General features: G+C 50.3%; 2 protein-coding genes across 3 annotated transcripts; both read right to left on the bottom strand.

Moving 5' to 3' along the window:
- Positions 1 to 177: 177 nt before the first annotated feature.
- On the bottom strand, positions 178 to 14213 carry LOC137603923 (ubiquitin carboxyl-terminal hydrolase 54-like). 2 transcript variants are annotated; one of them, XM_068327790.1, is made up of 21 exons: positions 13992 to 14213; positions 11332 to 11775; positions 10040 to 10132; positions 9834 to 9968; positions 9635 to 9748; positions 9364 to 9446; positions 9077 to 9179; positions 8726 to 8872; positions 8494 to 8643; positions 7273 to 7444; positions 6883 to 7086; positions 5771 to 6470; positions 5558 to 5679; positions 5276 to 5440; positions 5053 to 5172; positions 4432 to 4588; positions 3464 to 4227; positions 3285 to 3382; positions 3069 to 3185; positions 2562 to 2778; positions 178 to 2335 (listed from the first exon to the last, which is right to left on the bottom strand). In XM_068327790.1, the coding sequence occupies exons 2-21, from the start codon at positions 11497 to 11499 to the stop codon at positions 1761 to 1763; spliced, it is 4404 nt and encodes a 1467-aa protein (XP_068183891.1). In that variant the 5' UTR covers positions 11500 to 11775; positions 13992 to 14213; the 3' UTR covers positions 178 to 1760. The 2 variants fall into 2 exon arrangements, with proteins under 2 accessions (XP_068183891.1, XP_068183892.1); XM_068327791.1 differs by having other exon boundaries at positions 5771 to 6410; positions 13992 to 14212.
- A 2353-nt stretch (positions 14214 to 16566) lies between these two features.
- prorsd1 (prolyl-tRNA synthetase domain containing 1) lies at positions 16567 to 18154 on the bottom strand. Its single transcript, XM_068327663.1, has 4 exons — positions 18014 to 18154; positions 17608 to 17733; positions 17438 to 17527; positions 16567 to 17359 (listed from the first exon to the last, which is right to left on the bottom strand). The coding sequence occupies exons 1-4, from the start codon at positions 18092 to 18094 to the stop codon at positions 17147 to 17149; spliced, it is 510 nt and encodes a 169-aa protein (XP_068183764.1). The 5' UTR covers positions 18095 to 18154; the 3' UTR covers positions 16567 to 17146.
- Positions 18155 to 21956: the final 3802 nt, after the last annotated feature.

The raw sequence follows: 21956 nt of genomic DNA, 5'->3' as shown, positions 1-21956 counted from the left end.
TGCTAATATGTAACAGAACAGAGCGGCTAAAGTTAGATTACAGCTGGGATCAGATCATCATAATCCCACATAAAGAAAAGCTAATAACATAAGCTAGTTTATTAGCGATAGCCTATACTAGCTGAGAAAAGTTGTTTGGGTTTGAAAGACATCTGTAAAAAAAAAAAATCATTGACACACTTTTCCTGAAACTTTTTAATCATCTCTGTTAAAGTCTACCGTATAGAAAAATAAGCATTAAAAATATTCCAAAAATCAACAAAATAAAATCTGGCAAAGCAAAAAAGCCAAAAACAAATAACATTGACCTGGTGAAATAAAAAAAAACAACTTCTGTTCATGTGAACTCAGGTCTAAAAACTCATCAAACCGGCATGAAATGATCACTGATCAATAGCTTCAGTATCTGAAACCGATCGAAGCTTTTGAAGCTTGTCTGAGCTCGAAATGTGAGAAGAAACGAAACGGCGGCGAGAGACGCCGCGCTAAAACATCTGTATATATAGTTTAGTAAATTACACCCAAGTCTGAAGGCTAGAACACGGAAACGTCATGCTAAATATTAGCTCTTCAAAGCGTCACGTCTGAAGCTAACACGCTGAAAAGACAGAAACCAGCCTGTAAGAGGCGCCGCAACCCAAAACGAGACAACTAGCTAGTTTTAGAAAATTAGATCATGTCCACAGGTTATAGTTTACAGTCATCTAAGCACGATTATGACGAGCTACAAAAATAAATAGAGGAATATTTATCTCCTAAGGCCAATCGGATCGATCGGAAACCGTCCAATCGATCGTTGATGTATTCGTGGCTGCTGCTACTCCACCAGGTGTCAGACATTATTGACGAAGAGGAGTCAGTAAAAGAAGAGCACAAGTGTTTAAACCCTCCACACCAGCAGGTGGCGCTAGCTGGCTTAGAAGATCAACAACTATTAGCTTCTACAGCTACTGTTAGCTAAAGTTAGCAACATGTGTAAACATTACAGGTAAACCTCGTCTTGCGTCGTTAATCGGTTCCCGAAGATGTAAGTTGACTTAGCTAGCCTAAAGGCTAACCTGAACTTTTTTATGAATGCATTTTAAAAGTATTTAGTTAATATAAATCTAAATTTAGTTTAGAAAAATTAAATTTATTGAATTTATTCATATTATTCTGATTTCTTGTACAGTAACGTGATATTATGTGCTTTTAACTGTTTAATGCTAGCGGATAAACGTAAAGTGGAATAAAAATGATGTAAACTTTATTTTTACGTATATTTTTGAAAATCGACGTTTAAGTGAGAATGACCCGACTCCAAATGGCGTAAGTCGAGGTTTAGCTGTATAGCATGAGCTAGCAGTAATAGCTAATGTAATAGCTAATGTTAGCTATTTCTGTGCGTAGACATTGTAGCTTCAGCTAACAACGTTAGCTAATGTTAGCTAACGCCATGTTGAACACCTCGTCGGTTTGAACAGACGATTATATTGATTAACACTGATCAGTTCAGTATTGATTGATTGTATAAATATTGATGGATGATTTTTATTCGCTCTGAAGTCGACGCGGCCACAACGAATCAGAAAGTTTGTTACCCGATCACTGATTGGTTCAGTTCAGTCCCACCCCCCCATGATGGGGGTCTTCTTTAGCGTCGGGTCCATCTGTCATTTTTACACATTAAAGCCACGCCTCTTTCCAGACGTTACGCTGCTGATTGGTGAATTCGCTGGCGCTAGCGAGTTAGCATGCTGTGATGCTAAGCCATTAGCATGTCAGCGGGACCGAGCCACGTAGGCGCCGCAGGGCGGGCAGTAGGAGCGTGACGGCTCGGCGGGAACCTGCTGACAAAGCAGGCAGAGCGGCAGGTCCCAGGGAGGCGGGGCCAGCTGGTGGGAGGTGGCTCGCCTGACGGGGGGGCGGTGCTGAACAGGGCGGGGCTGCCAGGAGGAACCGGGTTGGACCGTCCTGCCGCCGGCGTCACGTCGCCAGTCACCGTCGGGGGGCACGTCCAAGCGGAGTGGATGGGAGGGGCCTATGCCTGATGCAGAAAGGGGGTGTGGCCCGTTCTGGGTCGACCCGTTGACCCTATTGGGCAGCGACGGTTGGCGGTGGTGGCTGTGGGGGCGGGACAGAGTGGCGTAGAGACTCTGTTGTCCTGGTGGGGGGGCAGAACCGGAGGCAGCTCTCTGCCTGGGGAGGGAAGCGGTGAAGGAGGGAAGCGGGGCTCGACGAGGAGGGCGGGGCAGAGTGCTGGACATCAGCGGGACGCCGTGGAGGCCTTGACCTGACAGAGTCGGATGCCTGTCAGACACAACCAGAAGCTGGGGGGGGGCACCTGGTCCAGGTCCTGGGGGTGGGGGGGACAGGGAAAGAAAAGTAGGAAGGAGTGCAGAAAACATTAGAACGACGTTATACTCATCAGCCAATCAGCAACAAGTAAACAGTCACATGATCTGTGACATCAGTTTAAAAGACTGTGTACTGATTGGCTGATTCTTGTTGAGCCACGCCCACCTCCAGCAGCGTTGGTACAGGTGAGAGAGACAGAGTTGTGATGATGGAGGAGGCGTTACCTGAGGGTCCCCAGGGGGCGGGGCCTGAGCTCCGGGGCCGTGATGTCTGCAAGTGAGTGGGCGGAGTTGAGGGGCCTTGGGGGCGGGGCAGGTGGTGGTAAGAGTGATCATCGGTGATAGAGGTGGGGGGGAGGTGCAGGGAGGAGGAGCTGGGGCGACGGGGGAGGGAGGAGTGGAGGATGGGGTGCCTGAGGGCGGGTCTGGAGGGGGTGGGGTCCTTTAGAAGACGACAAATTAAAACAGAAAGAGGGAGGGGAAAGAAAAGAGGAGGGAGGAGTCAAAAATAAATAAACATGATGGAGGGAGAACTGAAAGATCACATGACGGACAGATGAGTCCCTGAACGCATCACGACACATTTACAGCAGGAAACACGCTACTCGCTTAAGCTAACGCTAGCACATCTCACCCTAAGAAACAACCGGTCAGACACCGCAGCTAATGCTAATGCTGGCTCTTCTCACCTGAGCTAACGTCTGCTATGCTAATGTAGCCTGGTTAACTTACGTAGATGTGGGAGGGGGCGGGGTTTTGGGGTCGTGACCCGATGATGGTTCCGCTCAGGCTGCGAGTGATTCGTCGCAGGTTTTCCGCGCTGTAGTTCTCGTCTTCACCTGAAGGGGGCTGCAGAGATGGAACGCGGGAGTGCAGCAGGCTTTTTAAACTCATTTACGCAGAAAATGCAAACGAGGTGAACTGAGCATGTGCAGAATGATGTCACACCTTAGGAAGAGGTGTGGCCGGCGTTCTGTAGGCGTATCTCTCAATTTCAGCAGTCGGTGTTTTGGACCGCCCACTTCCTGTCAGCGCTCTCCGCCCACCTGCACAGGTAAACAACATCAGTAGCTGCTCGGCTAACATCAGTGGCTGACTAGCTAACTAACATGCTAAGCTAACGCTACCTGCTTTGCTGGTTGGCTGGGGGCTGACGCCGTGGGTGCCAGAGTGCATGCTGGGAGCCAGCAGGCTGGCCTGGTAGAGGCGGTCCAACTCCGACAGCTCCTCATCGGGTTCCCCTCCTCCTGTTGAATTCTGGGAGCCGTAGTATCTGTTGACGTTCTCCGCCCAGCGCTCCACGGGGAGGACTGCCTTGTAGTCTTGGACAGTGACAGGGGCCGGGGTCTGGTCCACCCAGCTGGGGGGAGAGTGGGCGGAGCTTGGTGGTGAGTGTGTGGGGGAGTGGGGGGAGGGGCCAGGCGGCAACTGGGCGGGGCAGACGTCCGGCTGCTCTCGCGGTAGGCTGGACCACTTCCTGTTCGGGCGGGCCGACGGGGGCGTGGCTCGTCGGGGGCTTGGAGTCAGAACAGGGGGCGTGGCCTTTGGGTGTTGCTCCTCCTCCATTGTCACATGACGCTCGTTGTCCAGGCCGACAGGCGACTCCGCCCTATTAGGGGGTAGGGCTTGCTCCGGGGTGGAGTCAGGGGGGGTTCCGATGTATTTGGGGGAGTGTTCCGCCTCCTCAGGTGGAGGGGGCGGAGCCACCAAATGGGGTTTCCCAAAGTAAGTGCAGGGGCCCCGGTTCCTGCCATCCTGTCTAGGCGGTGCCGTTTTGGGAGGGAGGGGCTTAACAACACAGGGAGGCGGGGTTTGCTGGTCCTGACTCGGTGCTGATTGGTCGGTGTGTTTCTCCTCGGTTAGAAGTATTTGGAGCGAGAGAGGCTCTTCACTGCAGGGAGAGAGGGGGTGAGAGGGGCGGGGTTAGGGGGCGTGGCCTGTAACGCCTACGACGACCAATCACAGGCCTTTTTTGTGCCTCTTAGCAGGACAGGTGCACATTCCGTGTCAGACAGCGTGTGCGATCACTCTACAGACATGACGCGTGCACGCTAACCCTACAAGCCCTCTGATTGGCCGAGACTACAAGTGGTACCTGGGCTGGTCCTGAAGCCGCCGCCCCTCCACTTCCTGTCGCTCCGGTTGCTGCTGCTGCTGCAGGCGTTGCTGCAGGCTACGGCTTCTCCTCGTGCAGCGCTGCAGCCGAGCCTGACTACTAGCTCCGCCCCCAGCCGCCAGCGGCTGCAGCTTGGCTGCCGGCGGGTCGGCGGGAAAATACACAACGGAAAAAAGAAAACAAACAAACAAACAAGGAAGGAAACAAATGAATAAAAATGGAAAAAAAGGTGCAAGAAAAATGAAACTCATGAGTTCATGACGGAAAAGAGAAACTCTGGCGGAGGTGAGGTCATGTGACCGATTTTGATGGACGGATTGGCGGCGAAACATCAAGGATGACATGAAGAAAAACAAAACGAAACAAAAGAACTGAAACATCAACTCGGAGGCTTTTTCTTGATTAATTCCCACCAGAAAAACCTGAACTCCATTGGTTTAATTAGTGTACAAAACTCCGCCCCCATCGCCACCTGGACTCGCCCTCAAAAACCACGGCAACACTTTATTATTTATTTATCCTCTGTACACTTTCTGACCGCTTGAGGGTGTGTGTGTGTGTCGTGTGAGGGTGGGGTCAGAGCGAGTGGGCGGGACTTACAGACAGCGTCGTTGACGGCCGACAGCGCCGCCGTGATCTCGCCCGCCTGCTCCAGACGCACCGAGTGGTCCAGCAGAAGCTCCGCCTCCGACACGCAGCGCTCGAAGGCATCGCCTTTACCTGAAGGACACACACACGAACACGTCTGAGGGTGTGTTTGTGTGTGTGTGTGTGTGTGTGTGTGTGTGTGTGTGTGTGTGTGTGTGCGTGTGTGTGTGTGTACCCTGCAGCTGCAGCTGGTCCAGGTCCAGGTACTTGCTGGGTCGGGGGTTGAACCCGAGCGCCGCCTCCCGTTCCTTCTCCTGCCGCCGCTGAAGCTCCTCCTCCTTCGCTCGTTTCTGCACCTCCTCCTGCAGCTGGTCCAGTTCGCTGCGGTCAGCAGGGGGCGCTGGAGAGCACGACCAGGTCAGAACATTAAACTGAGGCTCAAGTTCAACTAGTCTCAGTATTTAAACTAGTCTCTTCTCCAGGTGTTTTAAACTAGTCTTCAGGTGTTTAAACTCACCGGGGCTCCCTCTGCTGGAGGAACTGAGTTCCTGCATTAAGGCTCCGCTGCTCTTGGATCTGATGCTCCTCCACGCCGGTCCTGAGGAGGAGGAGCAGGAAGGCTTCTTCACGACATGTTCCCTACAGGAAGCAGAAACAGGTTCATGCTCCTCCTGGCTCTGATCGTTATTGGTTATTATTGATTGTTATTGATCGGGTCCGATCGGCCCACCTGTCCCCCGGGTTCAGGTCCAGGCTGACGGGGCTGCTGCTGTTCCTGTCGCTGCTCTCGTAGCCGCTCTCCATCCTCTGGATGAGCCGAGGAGGAGGAGGAGGAGGAGGAGGAAGAGTCTCCGCTCCTCCAGCTCCTCTCTGGCTGGTGGGGGCCGGTAGAGTCCAGGAGGAGCCCCGCCCGGCGGGCCTCACCTCCTCCCGCGCCTCCACACCCTCAGGGGCCCCGCCATCGTCCTGTAGGGGGCCCTCCAGCGGGCTGTACCCCGCCTGCCGCCGCCGCTCGCGGGTGAAGATGCTGTCGATGTTGAGTGCCTCCCGGCGGGGGCGCCACGCCGGGCGGGGCCGCCCGGAGCAGCTGGTCTTGGACTCGCTGCTGGTGCTCCCCGCCTCCCAGTCGTGGGCTTTGGTGGGGGAGGGGCACGAGGAAGAGGAGGAGGTCGGGTTGGCGGAGGAGGCGACCTCGGAGAAGACAGCGGCGGGGAGCGAGGAGGAGGAGGAGGAGGAGAGCGGGCGGCTGTGGAGGAGGCTGCTCATGGTCTCCTTCAGGTCTCTGAGGCGGCTGGAGGAGGAGGAGGAGGACGACGACGATGAAGGTTTGGGGGGGAGCCAAGGAGCCTGCTGCTCCTTCAAAGTGTCTCCTGGAGGGAGGGAGGAGTCACAGTCAGCAGGAGTCAGAGTGGAGGAACACCTCCTCAGGGCTGAAAATAGGTCAAAAGTGTGCTATGAGCTAAAACTACATTTCCCACAATGCAGTAATTCTGACTAAACGTTGTGAACGAAGCTAACGTCCTAACTTGTGTCTGATGTTATTTTTCTTGATTGATAGTTTGATCCTTGATTGATGGAGTTCTGTGGTTTTAATAACCTGACAGATTAAAGGGATTTATGTTAACTGTAATGTTTGTAACTTGAATAAGTAATAAATTCAAGTTACAAACATTATTTGTGACTTTATTTGTAACAATATTTAACATAAGGAGTTTACATTTATGTTACAACGTTTGATAAAAATATTTATAAAGTTTCTGTTTTGTTTTTATTCAAAGCCCTGACTCAGCGTTTGGAGGTCGTCCTCCTGTCGCCTAGGCAACGGCACCAGGACACACCCACCTGTGGCGTCCAGGCTGTGAAGTGAGGCGTGCAGGAATCCGTCCGGACGCTGGACGACGGTGCCCTGGGGGGGCGGCGAGGCGCGGCCGGCCAGCGACTCATGCTGGGGGTGAGGGCGGGGGAGGGGCTTGGGGGGCTGACGGGACGAGGAGCTCTCCGTGGATGAGTCGGTGCGCGTGTCGCTGGAGATGGACTGCTCCCGGCCTGGAGGGGGGGCGGGACACAGTCAGTATGGACGCCCCACCCCCCATAGTGACACCCACCCACACACAACTGCTACTACGACACCGACACACTCACGACTACCAGTGAGACTCCTGTGGGGGGGGGTAGTTACCTGGGCGGGGGCGGGTGTGCTACCACTATGACTCCTAGCTGTGTTGTAGTTACCCGAGTCCTCGCTGTCGTAACCCCCCCTGCTGAGGTGCTGCAGGTCAAAGGGCGACGGGGGCGGGTCCTGCGGCGACACCGGCGTCCCCCGGGGGTCAGCATACAGCAGCAGCAGCGGCTGGTAGTGGCCCTTGATGCAGCGCGACACCACGTCCTTCCACTTGGGGCCAATCTGCAGGGGGAGGGGCAACGAGGAAGAGGAACACGGCTGATTGGTCGACAGCGTTCACATCGACTTCCTCCAGGTTAGATTTATAACCTCTGGTTACTATAACTACAAAAACTAGTTACAGTAACTAACTTGTAGTTACAATAACTAACCTCTAGTTAGAATAACTAACCTCTAGTTAGAATAACTAACCTTTAGTCACTATAACTAACCTGTAGTTACTATAAGTAACCTCTAGTCACTATAACTAACCTCTAGTTACAATAACTAACTTCTAGTCACATTAACTATAAAAATTAAAAAAACTAAAACTAAAAAGATTAAAAATGATTTTTTTAAAAACAATAAACTTTTTTTTTTTACATTAAAAAAAAAAAAATTCCCTACAAGGATTAATACAGTAAAATAAATAAAATAAACCCCACATCTCAGCTCCTGTCACATTAACCACATGAACTACAGACCCGTCCTGATGTCCACTTCTTGTTCCAAAAGCTTGACTCGCTGGTGGTTAACCAGCTAACGGTGTTGACGGTTTACCGGTTAACGGTTAACCGGCTATCGGTTGTACTTCCTGTCAGGCGTCTCTCTGCTGATTCCTCCATGTTTCAGTTCATCTCTGCTTCCATCAAACAGCTCGACGCTGCCGGTCAGCAGCGTCCAGCTCGCCGTCTTTTGTTGGGACAGAATGGGACGCGGCCTGCGGCGGGTCGAGTGTGTGTTTGTGTGTGTGCGTGTGTGTGCTCTGACCACACCCTCGCCGCTGTACCACTGGACTGGTCAACAATGGAGGGATATCCTTGTTTTCACAGGCGGCAGAGACACACAGGAATGCGACGCCTTCGTCCAATCACAGCGCAGCATCAGAGGACGGGACGCAACAGGAAGGAGGTGTGAGGTTTGGACAGGAGGACGCGAACCACTGACGAACTCATGACCTCACTTCCTGTCTCAGAAGCTTTTAGCACTTTCATAACAACAACACGAATCCACGCCCTCGTACTGCTAACCGCCATTAGCTGCTTCTAGCTAGCCGAAAGTCGACCAATCACCTCCTTGACGTGGGCGTCGTCGAAGTACATCCACCGCCGCACCTTCGTCTGGAAGAAGAAGGTGGAGTAATGCTTCCCGTAGTAACACACCATGCCCACCAGGTAGAGCTCCGCCTGCCGCGCCTTCTCCTCCGTCACCCGGTAGAACAACTGGAGGAGAGACGAAGAAGAAGACGGCGTCATCGTCGGTTCCTCGCTACGCCGATGACGCCGCCCTATTCGCTGCTCTTACGTCGCCCAATCGGAGGCAGGTTCCCAGCGTGTGGATCACGTCCTCGGCCAGATCCGAGTGGTCCGAGTCCCAGACCAGACCGATGGTGACGATCTCCGGGCTGTTGAGGAGGACGCGCGCCATCCTGAGCTGCTGACCGCAGCGACTCTGAGGAAGAAGAATGGAAATGGAACGTTCACTGCAGGTAAACTGAAGCTGACCGGATCTCGGTCTTGTTGGCGGATGGATACAACATTAGTGTTGGAACAGATTGAACTCGTATCTCCAGGTTCTACTTTACTCAGGTGTGAGTGATGCTAGCTGCTAGCCGCCTGTGGCTACTTAGCGTAGCTGGTTAGCTTAGCGTCTTACTGGACAGCTGCGTAGGTCTCCCATGCTGGCGTTCCTCAGCAGCTCCCCGAACATGCCGGGAGTCGCCTTCTCCCTCGTCTCCAACATCTTCACCGCCTGGTTACTGAGGAGGAAGAGGAGGAGGTCATGTGACCTTCACAGACGCTTGTCTTTGTTTTCAGCCTGTCCTGATCGAATGATGGACGGCTGGGTTTACACCCTCTGATGACACAGCAAGTCTCTGAGGTCATGTGACACACACACACACACACACACACACACACACACACACACACACAGACTCTTACCACAGGGAGGTAGTGGAGATGTAGTGGACCATCTGAATGAAGGGTAGAGGATCTGAGGACGCTCCACAGCTGCTGCACACACTCTGAAACGCACACACACACACACACACACACACACACGGGTAAACATGTTAGCTAACCCATGCTAAGCTACAAATCCTGTGTGTTCTGTTGTGTTCAGGTTTAAACCAGCTGAATTGGACCGAACCATCCCCGATCATCTGCGGGGGGGTGCAGCTAGCATCCTGCTAGCGACCTGCTAGCGTCTCACCTGCTCGAACAGCGTCATGGCGAACTTCTGGTGGGGGATGCAGTGCCGGGCGGTGCAGATGTCCTCCTTGGTCTCGTCGGCGATGTGGAAGTGAATCCGCATCAGGATGTTCTCCTGCAAGGACGACGGTCACAAACCGCCGTTTAGCGCTTAGCTAAAACAGAACAAAGGTTGTTTTTTTTAACGCGGGTTGACTTACGAAACACTCGGCAGCGTCGTCCATGATGCCGAGCTGGAAGCGCTGCTCGTCCTGGAAGGTTTTGGCGAGGGCGCTGCGGAGCGCGTCGGACGGCAGCACCCTCTCGCTGCTGAACTGGAACTGAGCGAAGATGCTCTGGAAACGCAGACGGAGGGGTCAGGTGGGGGAGGGGGCGGAGCCGGTGCCGTGTCGGGGTTGTTGCTCACCTTTAGAGCGCAGAAGATGCACGAGTCCTCCATGCACTTGTGAGTTGTCAGCTGACGGAAACTCCGCCGAAAGATGTCCAGGTGCCAAAGAACCTGAGAGACAGGAAGCCAGTGAGGTGGACCGGCCAATCAGCTGTCAGCACAGTGACTGGCCAATCAGCCCAGGAAAGGAGAGCGCCTACGACTGAAACTAAAGCAATCCTGGGGGGGAGTGGCCTCTGAAAGGGCGGGGCCTCTAGAGGTCCGGACCGACCTGTTGACACCGGACCTGATGCAGCCACAGCAGGGGGAAGCAGACTGATGCGTCAGCAGCGTTTGTTTTCTCCATCCTGACCCCCCCACTGTCCCCACCGCCCGCACCCCCACCGGGTCCAATATGTTGCTCACTCAGAGCAGAGTTGAGTCAGTCGCCACGGTAACCAACCCAATCCACTTAGCCCCACCTTCTACAGATGAATCATCAGCATAAAAGGTTTTTTTTATTCTACATAATTAATGTTTTATTTATTTTTATTTTTTTAGTCTACATAATTCATTTACTTTATTTATTTTTATTCTACATTATTTTTATTTATTTATTATTTTATTTATATATTCTACAAAAACGTGAATATAATTTGTATCAACTTTGTTAGCAGCGTCGTCGTAGCAACGCGCTAACGTTTGTTTTTTGTTGGTTTCGCTGACGTTTTCTGATGCATTCTGTTAGCGGCCCCTTCAAGGAGGTGGTCATGTGACCGAGGCGAGGCAGTGTTTGTGGGTGGGTCGCCGTGCTTCTGTGACCTCTGACCCCTGATCCAGGGCTAAGCTCCAACTAAGCCGTGGCGGCGGCTGGAAGCTGCAGTTTAACAAGGTAATGAGTGTTTCTCCTCGGCCCCGCCCCCCCAGGGTTAACGAGTCAACACCCATAATCACACACACACACACACACACCTATAATCACACACACCTATAATCACACACACATACACACACACGTCTGATGACTCATTGCTGGTGTGTGGTCTGAGGCGCAAACACAGACCAGCTAACCGGTCTTTAAGGGCGGAGTCAGCCGTCTGGCGTGGACGACCCCGCCCTGCTCTAAGGCACCACGGCAGAACCGGGTCTCCAGTCACAGGAAGTCGATGACAGGAAGTCGCTAACCTCAGCACGCTAACAGGTAGCAGCTAGGTGAGGCAGGAGGCAGCTAAATGCTATTTAACGGTCTGTTAGCGTGTGTGTGTGTGTGTGTGTGTGTGTGTGTGTGTGTGTGTGTGTGTGTGTGTGTGTGTGTGTGTGTGTGTGTGTACCTGCAGGGCGCTGTTCAGGAAGCAGCTGTTCTGTCCCGGCTCGTTGCTCAGCCCTTTACTGGGAGCGATGGACGTCATGGTGCGAGGCGTCAGGATTCCCTGTATCCCTCCGCCGCCGCCGACTCCTCCACCGCTTCCCGACGCAAAGTAGTTCCTCTTCCAGGACATGTCCCCCCCCCTGCCGGCGGCAGCGCCTCCTGCAGGAGTCAGCTTCCTGTCGTCCGTCCTCCTGCCGGTGGGGGCCGATCCATCTCCTCTGGCGCAAAAAACTCCAACTAGATGCTCCTCTTCAGTTGGTCCAGGAGCCGTCCAGTGGCTCCGCCCCTTTCCACATGCCAGCGCGGGGCGAATTCGTCCTCATCGCCGCCAGCAGAGTTTTTGCCCACTGGATGTAGTTCACAGATCAGAGGTTAGAGGTCGGAGCGTGGGCCAGTCAGAGCGAATCTGCAGGAACAGAAAGGAGGAAGAGTGTGAACAATAACGTGTGTGTATGTTTGTGTGTGTGTAGCAGCGTGCGTGTCTGTCTGTAGGTCGTTGTGTGTGTCTGTGTGTCTCTGTCTGTGTTTATGTGTGTGTGTGTGTAGGATTAGTGTGATCTGTGTGTCTGCAGAGGATTAGATCGTCTGTGTTTCCATTCAGCTCGAATCTGTTGGGAGTGACGACGTTTCGGGCTGACGAAGATGAAGATGAAGGTCAACATGAAGGTCAAGGTGAAAGTGAAGATGAAGGTCAAGATGAAGGTCAAAGGTGAGGCCTGACTCTCAGTTCTTGTGTCGTCTGTGAAACTCCAGGGACCGAGGATGATGAAGAAGAGACAAGGAAAACCTTCCTCAGTGATGACATCACCATGTCTGCCTGCTTTAGCATTAGCGTTAGCATGTCATTCATTGTGGGAGGAAGACGAGGACGAGAGGGAGGTGAAGAACCAGAGTCAGTCTGGTTTTCTCTCCACGTCTCCTCCTCCTGGAGCTTCTGACCCGGTTGGCGTCGGTTCTGACGTCCGTCTGGATCCTGATCACCAAAATAACCCCCAGAGTTTGGGGGATGTGGAGCACACATCTGATTGGCTGTCCAGGCAGAAGCACCGCCTCCGAATTATTCCTAATAATAGCTGTCACCATAAAATAACGGCTCAAAAAATCCAGATTTATGATTTATTTAAGCAGCCAATGAAACGGCATCGTGTTAGCTCCACGCCCACAAACGGGAAGTCCCTGCATGCAGCGTCCAATCAGACTAAAGCGAGTTCCTTGTGTCATCAACGACAGTTAGCCCTGAATTGAGCTGCCTTAATGATCCAAAAAGTCACATGACTGAAACAGGAAGTCATCCGTCCAGCTAGCAGCTAACTCAGAAACGCAGGAGATGAAGATGCTGGTTGACCCCGGGTCGATGTGACCCTTCACCGGGTCACAGGGGTCGTCTGGGTGATCAAGGTGGTTTGTGACGGTGGATGAGTCGGCGCGACGAAAGGAAGTGGAGGCGGGACCGACTTTCTTCTTCTTCGCTGGAGGTGGTTCCTGCTGCGGCCCCCTCCTCTGAAGGTCCAGATCATCGGCATCAACAGGTGGGATGTCCACCAGCCCCACCAGAAGGGCAAATAACCACATTTAAAAAACCCCTTACCTTCTCCTGAAACAAACCAGACTCCAATGTTTCTCCTCCGCCTAGTCATGAATTTATTGTTCTAATTTTGGCTCCCCCACATTCCACCAGTTAGGTGAATAACCAGTAAATCATCCAGACTGGGAGGAGCCCCCCCCACCCCACCCCCGTACGTCTCTTTCAGCGCATTACTTTCCCATGAACACCGCTGAATAATGTCCCTTTAATTCAAAGCTCCCTGCAACACGACATTGAACGCATCACCGACACCCGCAGGCTGCTCCTCAACTGACTGACTGGTTGACTGACTGGTTGACTGACTGGCTGCTCTTCCCGTCCTTCAAAACTCAAATATTACAACTGGCAGTCGTGTGAAAAACAAAGAGTTGGGTTGTTTTAAAGTTGATCTGCGCTCGGATGATCCTCCAGCATCCTTTAAAAAAGCTGCTTCCATTGCGACCTGCGCAGTTTCTGCTTCCCCTTCCTCCGCCACACAAAACTCCCTACTGGAAGTCGGCGTTTTTAAGTTTCTCCCTCCAGTGCTGCTAAAATTATTTAAAATAAAGCACTAATGAAATATTGACAGATCGATATGACCCCCGTCTTTAATTCGGCACTGTTTTTATCCGTGTCTATTTTTTTATTACAGGTGGAGAGAGGGTTATTACCGCTTTGAACGCAACCCTCTGCCGCCGGAGCACCACCGTTAAACGGGGGTGTTTTCAAGAGGAGTTCGGCGTTGAGCTCGACGCGCACCGGGGATACATTACATCACTTCCAGCAAACTTCACGGAGAACAACGCGGAGGAAAAAAACCACCTCCGTCGCTACGGACCCCGGTTTAAAAAACCGAATAACGTCCGCTGGAACCCACCGAATCCAGGCGGACGTCCGCCCCCCCCCCTCACGTTATGAGCCTGGCGTAACGCCGTAGTAGCAGCTAACGCCGGTGAATGGGAGTAACGGCTGCTGCGTTCGAACCGTCGTCACAGCGCGGACCCACGCCGGGGGGAAAAAAGCATCGGAGCGCGGCGGGGGAGGAAGGAGCGGCTCACCTGCGACCTGTAGCCGTGGGAAAGGGGGAGGTTGTCCCGGCCGCCACGGAGCCCGTTTGTCCGCAGGACGAGGAGAAGTGGCGGTTTATTGTGTTTGAAGCGGCGGACTGGAGGGGGAGGAGCCACTACCTGCAGCAGAGGGCACGCGAGCACCAAGCGCGTGCGCCTGTTCGATAAGTGGCGCGCGTGTCCTGTTGTAGATATAAACACCACGAGTCCACGGCAGAGCCGAGCAGAGCAGAACACGGAGCCCACGGTGCGGGTCAGGTGTACGGGTGAAATACACTCCTGATCAGCTGATCAGAAATACTACGAGTACTACTACTACTACTACTACTATTACTATTACTATTATTACTATTACTACTAGTACTGTAATAATAATAATATCATAAGTATATAAATAAATGTATCATAAGAAAACAATATCACCATTTATAATAAAATTATAATAATAAAATTAAATAAAAATAACAATCAAAGTAATAAAAATAATAAGAATAATTATACAATTTATAATTATTATTATTAATAAAAACAATGATAATAATAATACTAATAATAATGATAACACCATCAATAATATCAGTAAAATAATAAAATATATAACAGTGACAATAATAATAAAAACTAATAATAATATTAAAGAAAAATAGTAATCAAAAAATAAAATTACTATTAAAAAACAGATTAGTAGATTGTACATTAAACTGATTTCCTGATTCCAGTCTGTGATTGTTCAACTCCTTCAGTTCTTGTAGAGACCCTGGGACAGAAGATGATGATGATAATGATGATGATGATCATCATCATCATGATGATGATCATCATGATGATGATGAAATGTTCTTGAACCGTTTTGTCTGGAACACAGAACCTCCTGCCTGCAGCACCGGAGGACTTTACATCCAGTGCTGATGGGGCTGATGGAGCAGCAGGATGTGTTTGTGTGAAGTATTGATCACATTAGAAACAGAACGCAAGTGTCAGGATCAATACGTGCAGCTAATGATAACGATATAATCATCACTGCAGGCACTGGAACCCGAGTCCTACTGCTGCAGAACGACAAACACGTGAGACGCCGAGTGCTGGTCCCACAGTCACACAGGAAGAGCCCCTTTCAAAATAACACCAATCAATGATCGATTGATTGGCCTCATCTATAATTTAACCCTCTGCGTCTGCATGTCTGTGATTAATGAGCTCCAAATGCTGCAGTCTGTAGCCCCTCCTCCTCTGTGTTCATGATGTCATGTGATCTGTAGCGACCAATAGGATGCTGAGAAGAGATCTTTTTATTATAACGTTCCTCCAGTCAGCTTCATTAGAACCAGAACCACAGGTTGAGGTCAGAGGTCAGAGGTCAAAGACCACATGGACTAGGTTCACACAGTGAAACAGTCCAGGGTCACGCAGTGAAACAGTCCAGGTTCACACAGAGAAACAAACAGAATGTCTCGTTTCCATCCCGTCACGCTGGGCCCGCCCCCCTGGGCCCGTCTCCTCTCCAGGACCGGCCCCCCCAGCCCGCCGGGTCTGCTTTGGGGCCAACAAAGCGCTCAGTGAAGTGAGAGCTGAGACTCGTCGTGTTCAGTGGGCAGACAAAACGCCACCGTGGCGCCGGGACCAGCCTGGAACCGGCTGATTGTTCATGTACTAGAATGGAGAACACACGGTGATCACATGATGTCACGCGTGAGGCGTGTTCCACAGATCACGCATCACGGTTTGAAAAACAAAGGCTTCCATTTAAAAAAAAAAAAAAGGAGCACACCTTGTTGAACCAGCTGAACACTAAACATCATGTGACCTGTGTGTGTGTGTGTCTGTGTGTCTGTGTGTGTGTGTGTGTCTGTGTGTGTGTGTGTGTGTCTGTGTGTGTGTGTGCGTGTGCATTCATTTCCTATATCCAGTTCCTGAATGACATCATCCTCATCACTCCCCATGTGACCTCTCTGCTATTTACTCTCAGGTCATGTGACCTACCTGAGAGTTCGACACCTGTTTGCTCTCCTGCATCACATCACAAATATGTTACTATCTGATCGTCTTATTGCCAATAATCATCACTTATCAATATGTACATGGATTGTATATCATTTATTTATAGTAGTATTGGTAATCTTAGTGACACCCCACCACCACCCCCCCAGGATTAAATTCTGCAGCTCTGAGGTCAAAGCTGAAACAACTCAATTACTCCCACCCCTCCCATGTGGGTTGGATTCATCGCTCCTCGATCAATAGCGATATTGATCACGAGACGATGATGTCATCTTTGTCACCTGCAGCATCCTGGTCTCAAACAGGAGCAATGAAGGCAGCCCCCCCCCCACACACACACACACACACACACAGCCAAGAGAATGACATCATCTCTGTCAACACACACCTGCCTCAAGTCCCCAGAAGCCCCGCCCACCAGCACTCACGGCTCCGGTGCACTTCCTGGATCTCTTAAAGGGGAAGCGTCCCTCAAAAACAGGATGGATTAAATGAACCAGTCAGGTTCTCTTACATGATATTTATGTTTATGTTTACCTTTGGAACACGTGATAAACAACATGAAACAAACGATTGCATCACTTTATTTATTAATTCTTGGACAGGAAGTGATTCAGCAGTCACTTCCTCCGAAGGGATCGTTATTGATCCTCGTTTCTGCGTCGCTCACGCCCATGATGATGTCACGCCACCTGATGGGCCGATTCTATAAAGCATCAACATAAACCTGGTTTCCTGTTTGGAGATATTGTACTGATATCTAATAAGACACTGAATTGGGGATGGGGGGTCGAGGTGGGGTGTGGAGGGGTAGCTGACTGACAATATGGAAAATGTCACATGACACTAACATTTCCTGCATCTGATTGGTTCATCCTTGCGGTCTACAGTTAGGGTGCAGTACAGACATTCGCCTCAGGGGGGCGATATGGCACTCCTTTAAACACACCTGAAACAGGGTCCTGCTTCAGGTGTGTGTGTGTGTGTGTGTGTGTGTGTGTGTGTGTGTGTGTGTGTGTGTGTGTGAGTTCCAGTTCTAGATTTGGTTGGATGTGAACGCTCCAGGTTCCAGGAGATGGTCACAGGGTCCGTTACCGAGGCAACCAGCCCAGAGACGGACGTCTGCCACCCCCCCATCCCAGAAGGTCCTACTCAAAGCTCTCCAGGAGGGGCTCGTGTCCCGTCTCCTTCAGGAAGTGCAGCAAGTCGTCGGGTCGCAGTCCCATGGAGGCGGAGTTAGTCATGGGGTGGAAGTAGACCATCTCATAAGCCCCGCCCACCAGGTCCCGGTCCAGAACCAGCTTCACGCTCGCTTCCTTATCGAACATCAGAGCCAGAGCCGTCGCACAGCCCTGACCCACCTGAGATGGAACAGCCAATCAGAGCGCAGCACCAACAACCAATCATTACACAGTTTCCACAAACCCCGCCCCCCTCACCTTCAGCTTCTCCAGCATGGCCGCCTCGTCCGCGAAGCGCAGGTTTCCGCCGCCGACGCCCAGCTTCTTGGCCAGGTCGCCGAGGTTCACCTGAGGAGGAAACAGAGTGGATTATGGGAGAGGGCGGGGCGTGGGGGGCGGGGACGTGACCCCGTGACGTCACAGCCCACCTGGCGGTCGTGGCGGACCGACACCAGCCACAGGTTCTTCTTCTTTTTGTCCTTCAGGAACAGGTTCTTGGTGACGGCGCCACCCACGCCCTGCAGGTGAGGCATCATCTCCTCCACCGTGAACACCTGGGGGGTGGGGGGGCACGATGACGTCACACACACAATACTCAGACTTGATCTTCTGTCTGGTTTGGAACTCATTTATTGTTTATTTATTCAAACCGAACCACGTGATCCGACCCGGATCCGAACCGGTTTCATGTTTAAACCGGATCAGACACCACTGGAGGACCGGAAACAACAATAAAAACAGCTCCTTACGTCATCAGACGCGTCGTGACGACACATGAAACAGCGTAACCGCCCCCCCCCCCCACGTGCACGTGGACCCGGTCCCGGTTCTCACCGGGGGGTGCTCCACGCAGCGCCACCGGATGTTTAACGTCTCCAGAAATTCCTGCAGCTCGGAGCGAAGATCTTCACTCATGTTGGAGCCGAGAAAGAGAAGAAGAAGAAGTTTGTTCTTCTTCTCCTCCTCCTCCTCTTCCTCCTTCAGCTCCGGCTCTTTACCGCCACCCTCTGGTGGGAACCGATCAGTGCGTTGCTCCTCTGAACTCCGGCTTGATTTACTCTTTTACCTGGACGAATGAGAAGGAAGACTTCCTGGACTAGACGTTCAGCAGATACCATGGAGCAACAGACAACAACAAACAAGCACCTGTTTGTTGTTGTTTTGCGTATGTCCACTTTTTAATTTCCGAATGAAAGCTCCGACCACAGCCAGAAGCAACCAAAAGTCCAGTCACAAAGTCAAGTAACTGCAAATCCACACATATATGTAAGAATGTTTGGCCTGAAATGGTGAAATTAGTAAATTGTCAAGTGGAAATATGCAAATCTGTTCTAAATGTTTCTTGTGTTTTATTGTTTGTTTATTGTTGAAGCAATTTTTACCTATGGATCAATAAAGGTCCAGGTTCTTCATCTCATATATGGGTTTGTGCTGATGGCTCTTTCAGTGCTGAAGACAGTTCAGTGGAGAAAGACACCGACTAGGGATGGAGGGATGTGGGTTCAAATCCAGGACAGGTCACCTGTTTTATGTCGTATCAAAATATTTAAGTGTAGTTCTATTATCTCCTTTTGCAGATGATGTTGTTCTATTGTCCTATCAAACAGCTCATTGTAATGTTATTGGGATGAGGATTAGCTGCTCCAAATCTGAGTCCCTCTACGGGTCGTTGGGGAGTCTTTACCCCGAGTGGAGGAGTTTAAGTATCTTGTGGTTCTGGTCACAACTGAAGGAAGGATGGCTCGGTGCAGCTTCTGCAGTGATGCAGTCGTATCGATCTGCCGTGGTGACGAAGGAGATGTGTCGTAAGACGAAGCTCTTAATATATGGGTCAGTCGTTCCTACTCTCACCTATGGCTATGACCCAATCAATCATCTTTTATTTGTATGGCACTGAATCACAATAGCAGACATTTTGACACGCTTTTACAGACAGAGAAACCCAACAGAAACCTCCAGGGCAAGTATAAGCGACAGCGGTGGGAAAAAACTCCCCCACTGAGGTGGAAACTCTGGGCAGGACCCAAACACTGGAGGGCAGTCATCCACCTCGAACAGTTGGGTGGGAAAAAGTAAAAGGAAGATGCAGACAGGGAAAAGGGGGAAGAGAGAGATAGAGAGATATATAACAGACAGAGACAGGTTGGGTGGAAAGAAATCCTACGGAGATAGAGACAGAATGACAGATAGGTCAGATTCAGTCACTTTATTTATGGTTAGAGTGACGAGTTTTGAAAGGACACGATCCAAGATACAAGTGGTTGTAATGAGGTCCTCCATAGAGTGACAGGGCGCACCATAAGTAATAGCATGAGGAGCTCAGACTAGAGCCACTACTCCTCCTCATTAAGCAGAGACAGCAGGGATTGATGAGGAGTCTCCCTCTAGAGTCCTCCTGGATACTTCTCCGGGGAGTTTCTTTTTGTATACCTTACCAGGATGTGACGTGGGACATGCTGGAGTGGCTGTGTCTGTCAGCTAGACTGAGGAATACCATAGAAGACCTGTTTGAGGCTGAATGGGTTCCCGGCTCAGATTTCTACTTCTGGATTCTGGCCCTGAACAAGCAGTTCAAGATGAATGGAGTTCTGATATCTACCATGAAGTGTCGCTTATAATGCACATGATTAGACTGCAATGCTTATACAACCTGATTCTATGAATATGCACACAATTTAATTACTGAAGGTGTGGCTATGTTCAGTTTTAACCAATTAAATTCAAGCTCATGTTAAATTGGAGTCAACACACACTTGTCACCAAATTAAGTTCAGATGTTCTCGGAGGTATCAGGAATCTCAGTGTTCAAAGACATCAGTCAGGTGAAGGCTACAAATAGTTTCCAAGGAATTAAATATACCATAGAAGTCAGTATAAGTCCGTCATGAAGTCCGACTGGGCGCACCCTAAGTGAAAGGATGAGGAGCTCAGACTAGAGCCACTACAGACTAGACCCACTACAAAGTAAGCTGGGGTGTCTAATCAACTGAATGGCATGCTTTCTTTCCATGTCTGCCTCAGAGGATGACCTAGGGACAGACTTGTGGGCATGCCAGATGGACTATGTCACTCAGCTGGTCTGGGCATACCTTGAATTACCTGGCAGAAGTGTCCTTGCTCAGGTTGTTGCCTCTAGGTTTTGGCCCAGGACAGGCAGTTGATAGTAGGTGGATGGAGTTCTCTAAACTGTAGTGAGGTGTAAATCGTGATTCATGTAGTTAAACTACTTTTGCAACCTTGTTGTGCGAATCTGCACACAAGGTTGCATAAGAGTAGGTTTGGCTATGTTCAGTTTTAACCAATTAAATTGGAGATGAAACACACCTGTCATCCAATGAAGTACCTCTGATCAACCCAAATAAAGTTCAGCTGTTCTAGGAGGCTCTTCCTGATATTTTTGTAGCCACGTCTTTCACCTCAAGCCGTTTTCCAGAGAGAACTTCCAAAGCATCAGGGAATCTCAGTGTTCAATGACATCAATCAGGTTAAGGCAACACATTTTTTCATGGAATTAAATGTACCATAGAACTCAGTGATGTCAATCATCATTATGTGGAGAAATTATGGTAACAGTGATGTTACCAAGAATACAATGTCCTTCCACAATTGAAGATGAGACGAAAACAATAAATGAATGAAGTAATTAAATGAATCACGAGTGATGCTAAACGGTAGATAATAAAACTATACATGCGTATTCTAATATGACATAAAACAGATGACCCTTCCTGGACTTGAACTCACGTCCCTCCATCCCTAGTCAGTGTCTTTCTCCACTGAACCATCTTCAGCACTGAAGGAATCATCAGCACAAACCCACATACCCAGATTTTATTCCTGGAGGTGTGGCTATGTTCAGTTTTAACCAATTAGAGTCAAGCTCATGTTAAATTGGAGTCGACACACATCTGTCATCAAATGAAGTGCCTCTGATCAACCCAAATAAAGTTCAGCTGTTCTAGGAGGCTCTTCCTGATATTTTTGTAGCCACGTCTTCCACCTGAAGCCGTTTTCCACAGAGAACTTCCAAAGTATCAGGGAATCTCAGTGTTCAAAGACATCAGTCAGGTTAAGGCTACGAATAGTTTCCAAAGAATTAAATGTACCATAGAACTCAGGGAGGTCCATCATCGTCAAGTGGAGAAAATATGGCAACAGTGACGTTACCAAGAACACAATGTCCTCCCACAATTGACGATAAGATGAGACGAAAACAATGAATGAAGTAATTAAATGAATCACGACTGACGCTAAAAGGTACATAATAAAACTATACACGCGTATTCTAATATGACATAAAACAGATGACCCATCCTGGATTTGAACCCACGTCCCTCCGTCTCTAGTCGGTGTCTTTCTCCACTGAACCATCTTCAGCGCTGAAGGAACCAGCAGCACAAACCCAGATACCACATGAAGAACCTCGACTAGAAGTTCAGCAGCTCTCATGGACCAACAAACAACAACAAACTATGTCAACTGATTTGAATATTTCCACTGGTGAATTTCCTCATGAAAGCTCCGCCCACAGCCAAAAGTGACCAAAACTTCAGCCACAATTGAGGAACTGGAATCCACACATACATGTATGAATGTTTAACAAACCAATAAAAGATTCTGATTGGTTGTTGAGAGCTGCTGAACTTCTAGTCTGGTCCTTCATCTGGTATCTGGGTTTGTGCTGATGGTTCCTTCAGCGCTGAAGACGGTTCAGTGGAGAAAGACGCCGCCTGGAGACGGAAGGATGTGGGTTCAAATCCAGAACGGGGCATCAGGT

This window comes from Antennarius striatus, chromosome 11 (assembly GCF_040054535.1).
Source record: "Antennarius striatus isolate MH-2024 chromosome 11, ASM4005453v1, whole genome shotgun sequence".
Lineage (NCBI taxonomy): Eukaryota > Metazoa > Chordata > Actinopteri > Lophiiformes > Antennariidae > Antennarius > Antennarius striatus.
This window is presented reverse-complemented; position numbering and strand designations above follow the sequence as displayed.

Excerpts from the sequence above, each read along its gene's own strand:
- prorsd1 (XM_068327663.1), bottom strand. The coding sequence starts at position 18,094 with ATGAGTGAAGATCTTCGCTCCGAGCTGCAGGAATTTCTGGAGACGTTA. Across the intron at positions 17,528-17,607 it reads CGGTCCGCCACGACCGCCAG|GTGAACCTCGGCGACCTGGC; the intron begins GTGGGCTGTGAC and ends TTTCCTCCTCAG. Across the intron at positions 17,360-17,437 it reads CCATGCTGGAGAAGCTGAAG|GTGGGTCAGGGCTGTGCGAC; the intron begins GTGAGGGGGGCG and ends GTTCCATCTCAG.
- LOC137603923 (XM_068327790.1), bottom strand. The coding sequence starts at position 11,499 with ATGTCCTGGAAGAGGAACTACTTTGCGTCGGGAAGCGGTGGAGGAGTC. Across the intron at positions 8,644-8,725 it reads CCTGCCTCCGATTGGGCGAC|TTGTTCTACCGGGTGACGGA; the intron begins GTAAGAGCAGCG and ends TCTCTCCTCCAG. Across the intron at positions 7,445-8,493 it reads ACGACGCCCACGTCAAGGAG|ATTGGCCCCAAGTGGAAGGA; the intron begins GTGATTGGTCGA and ends CTCCCCCTGCAG.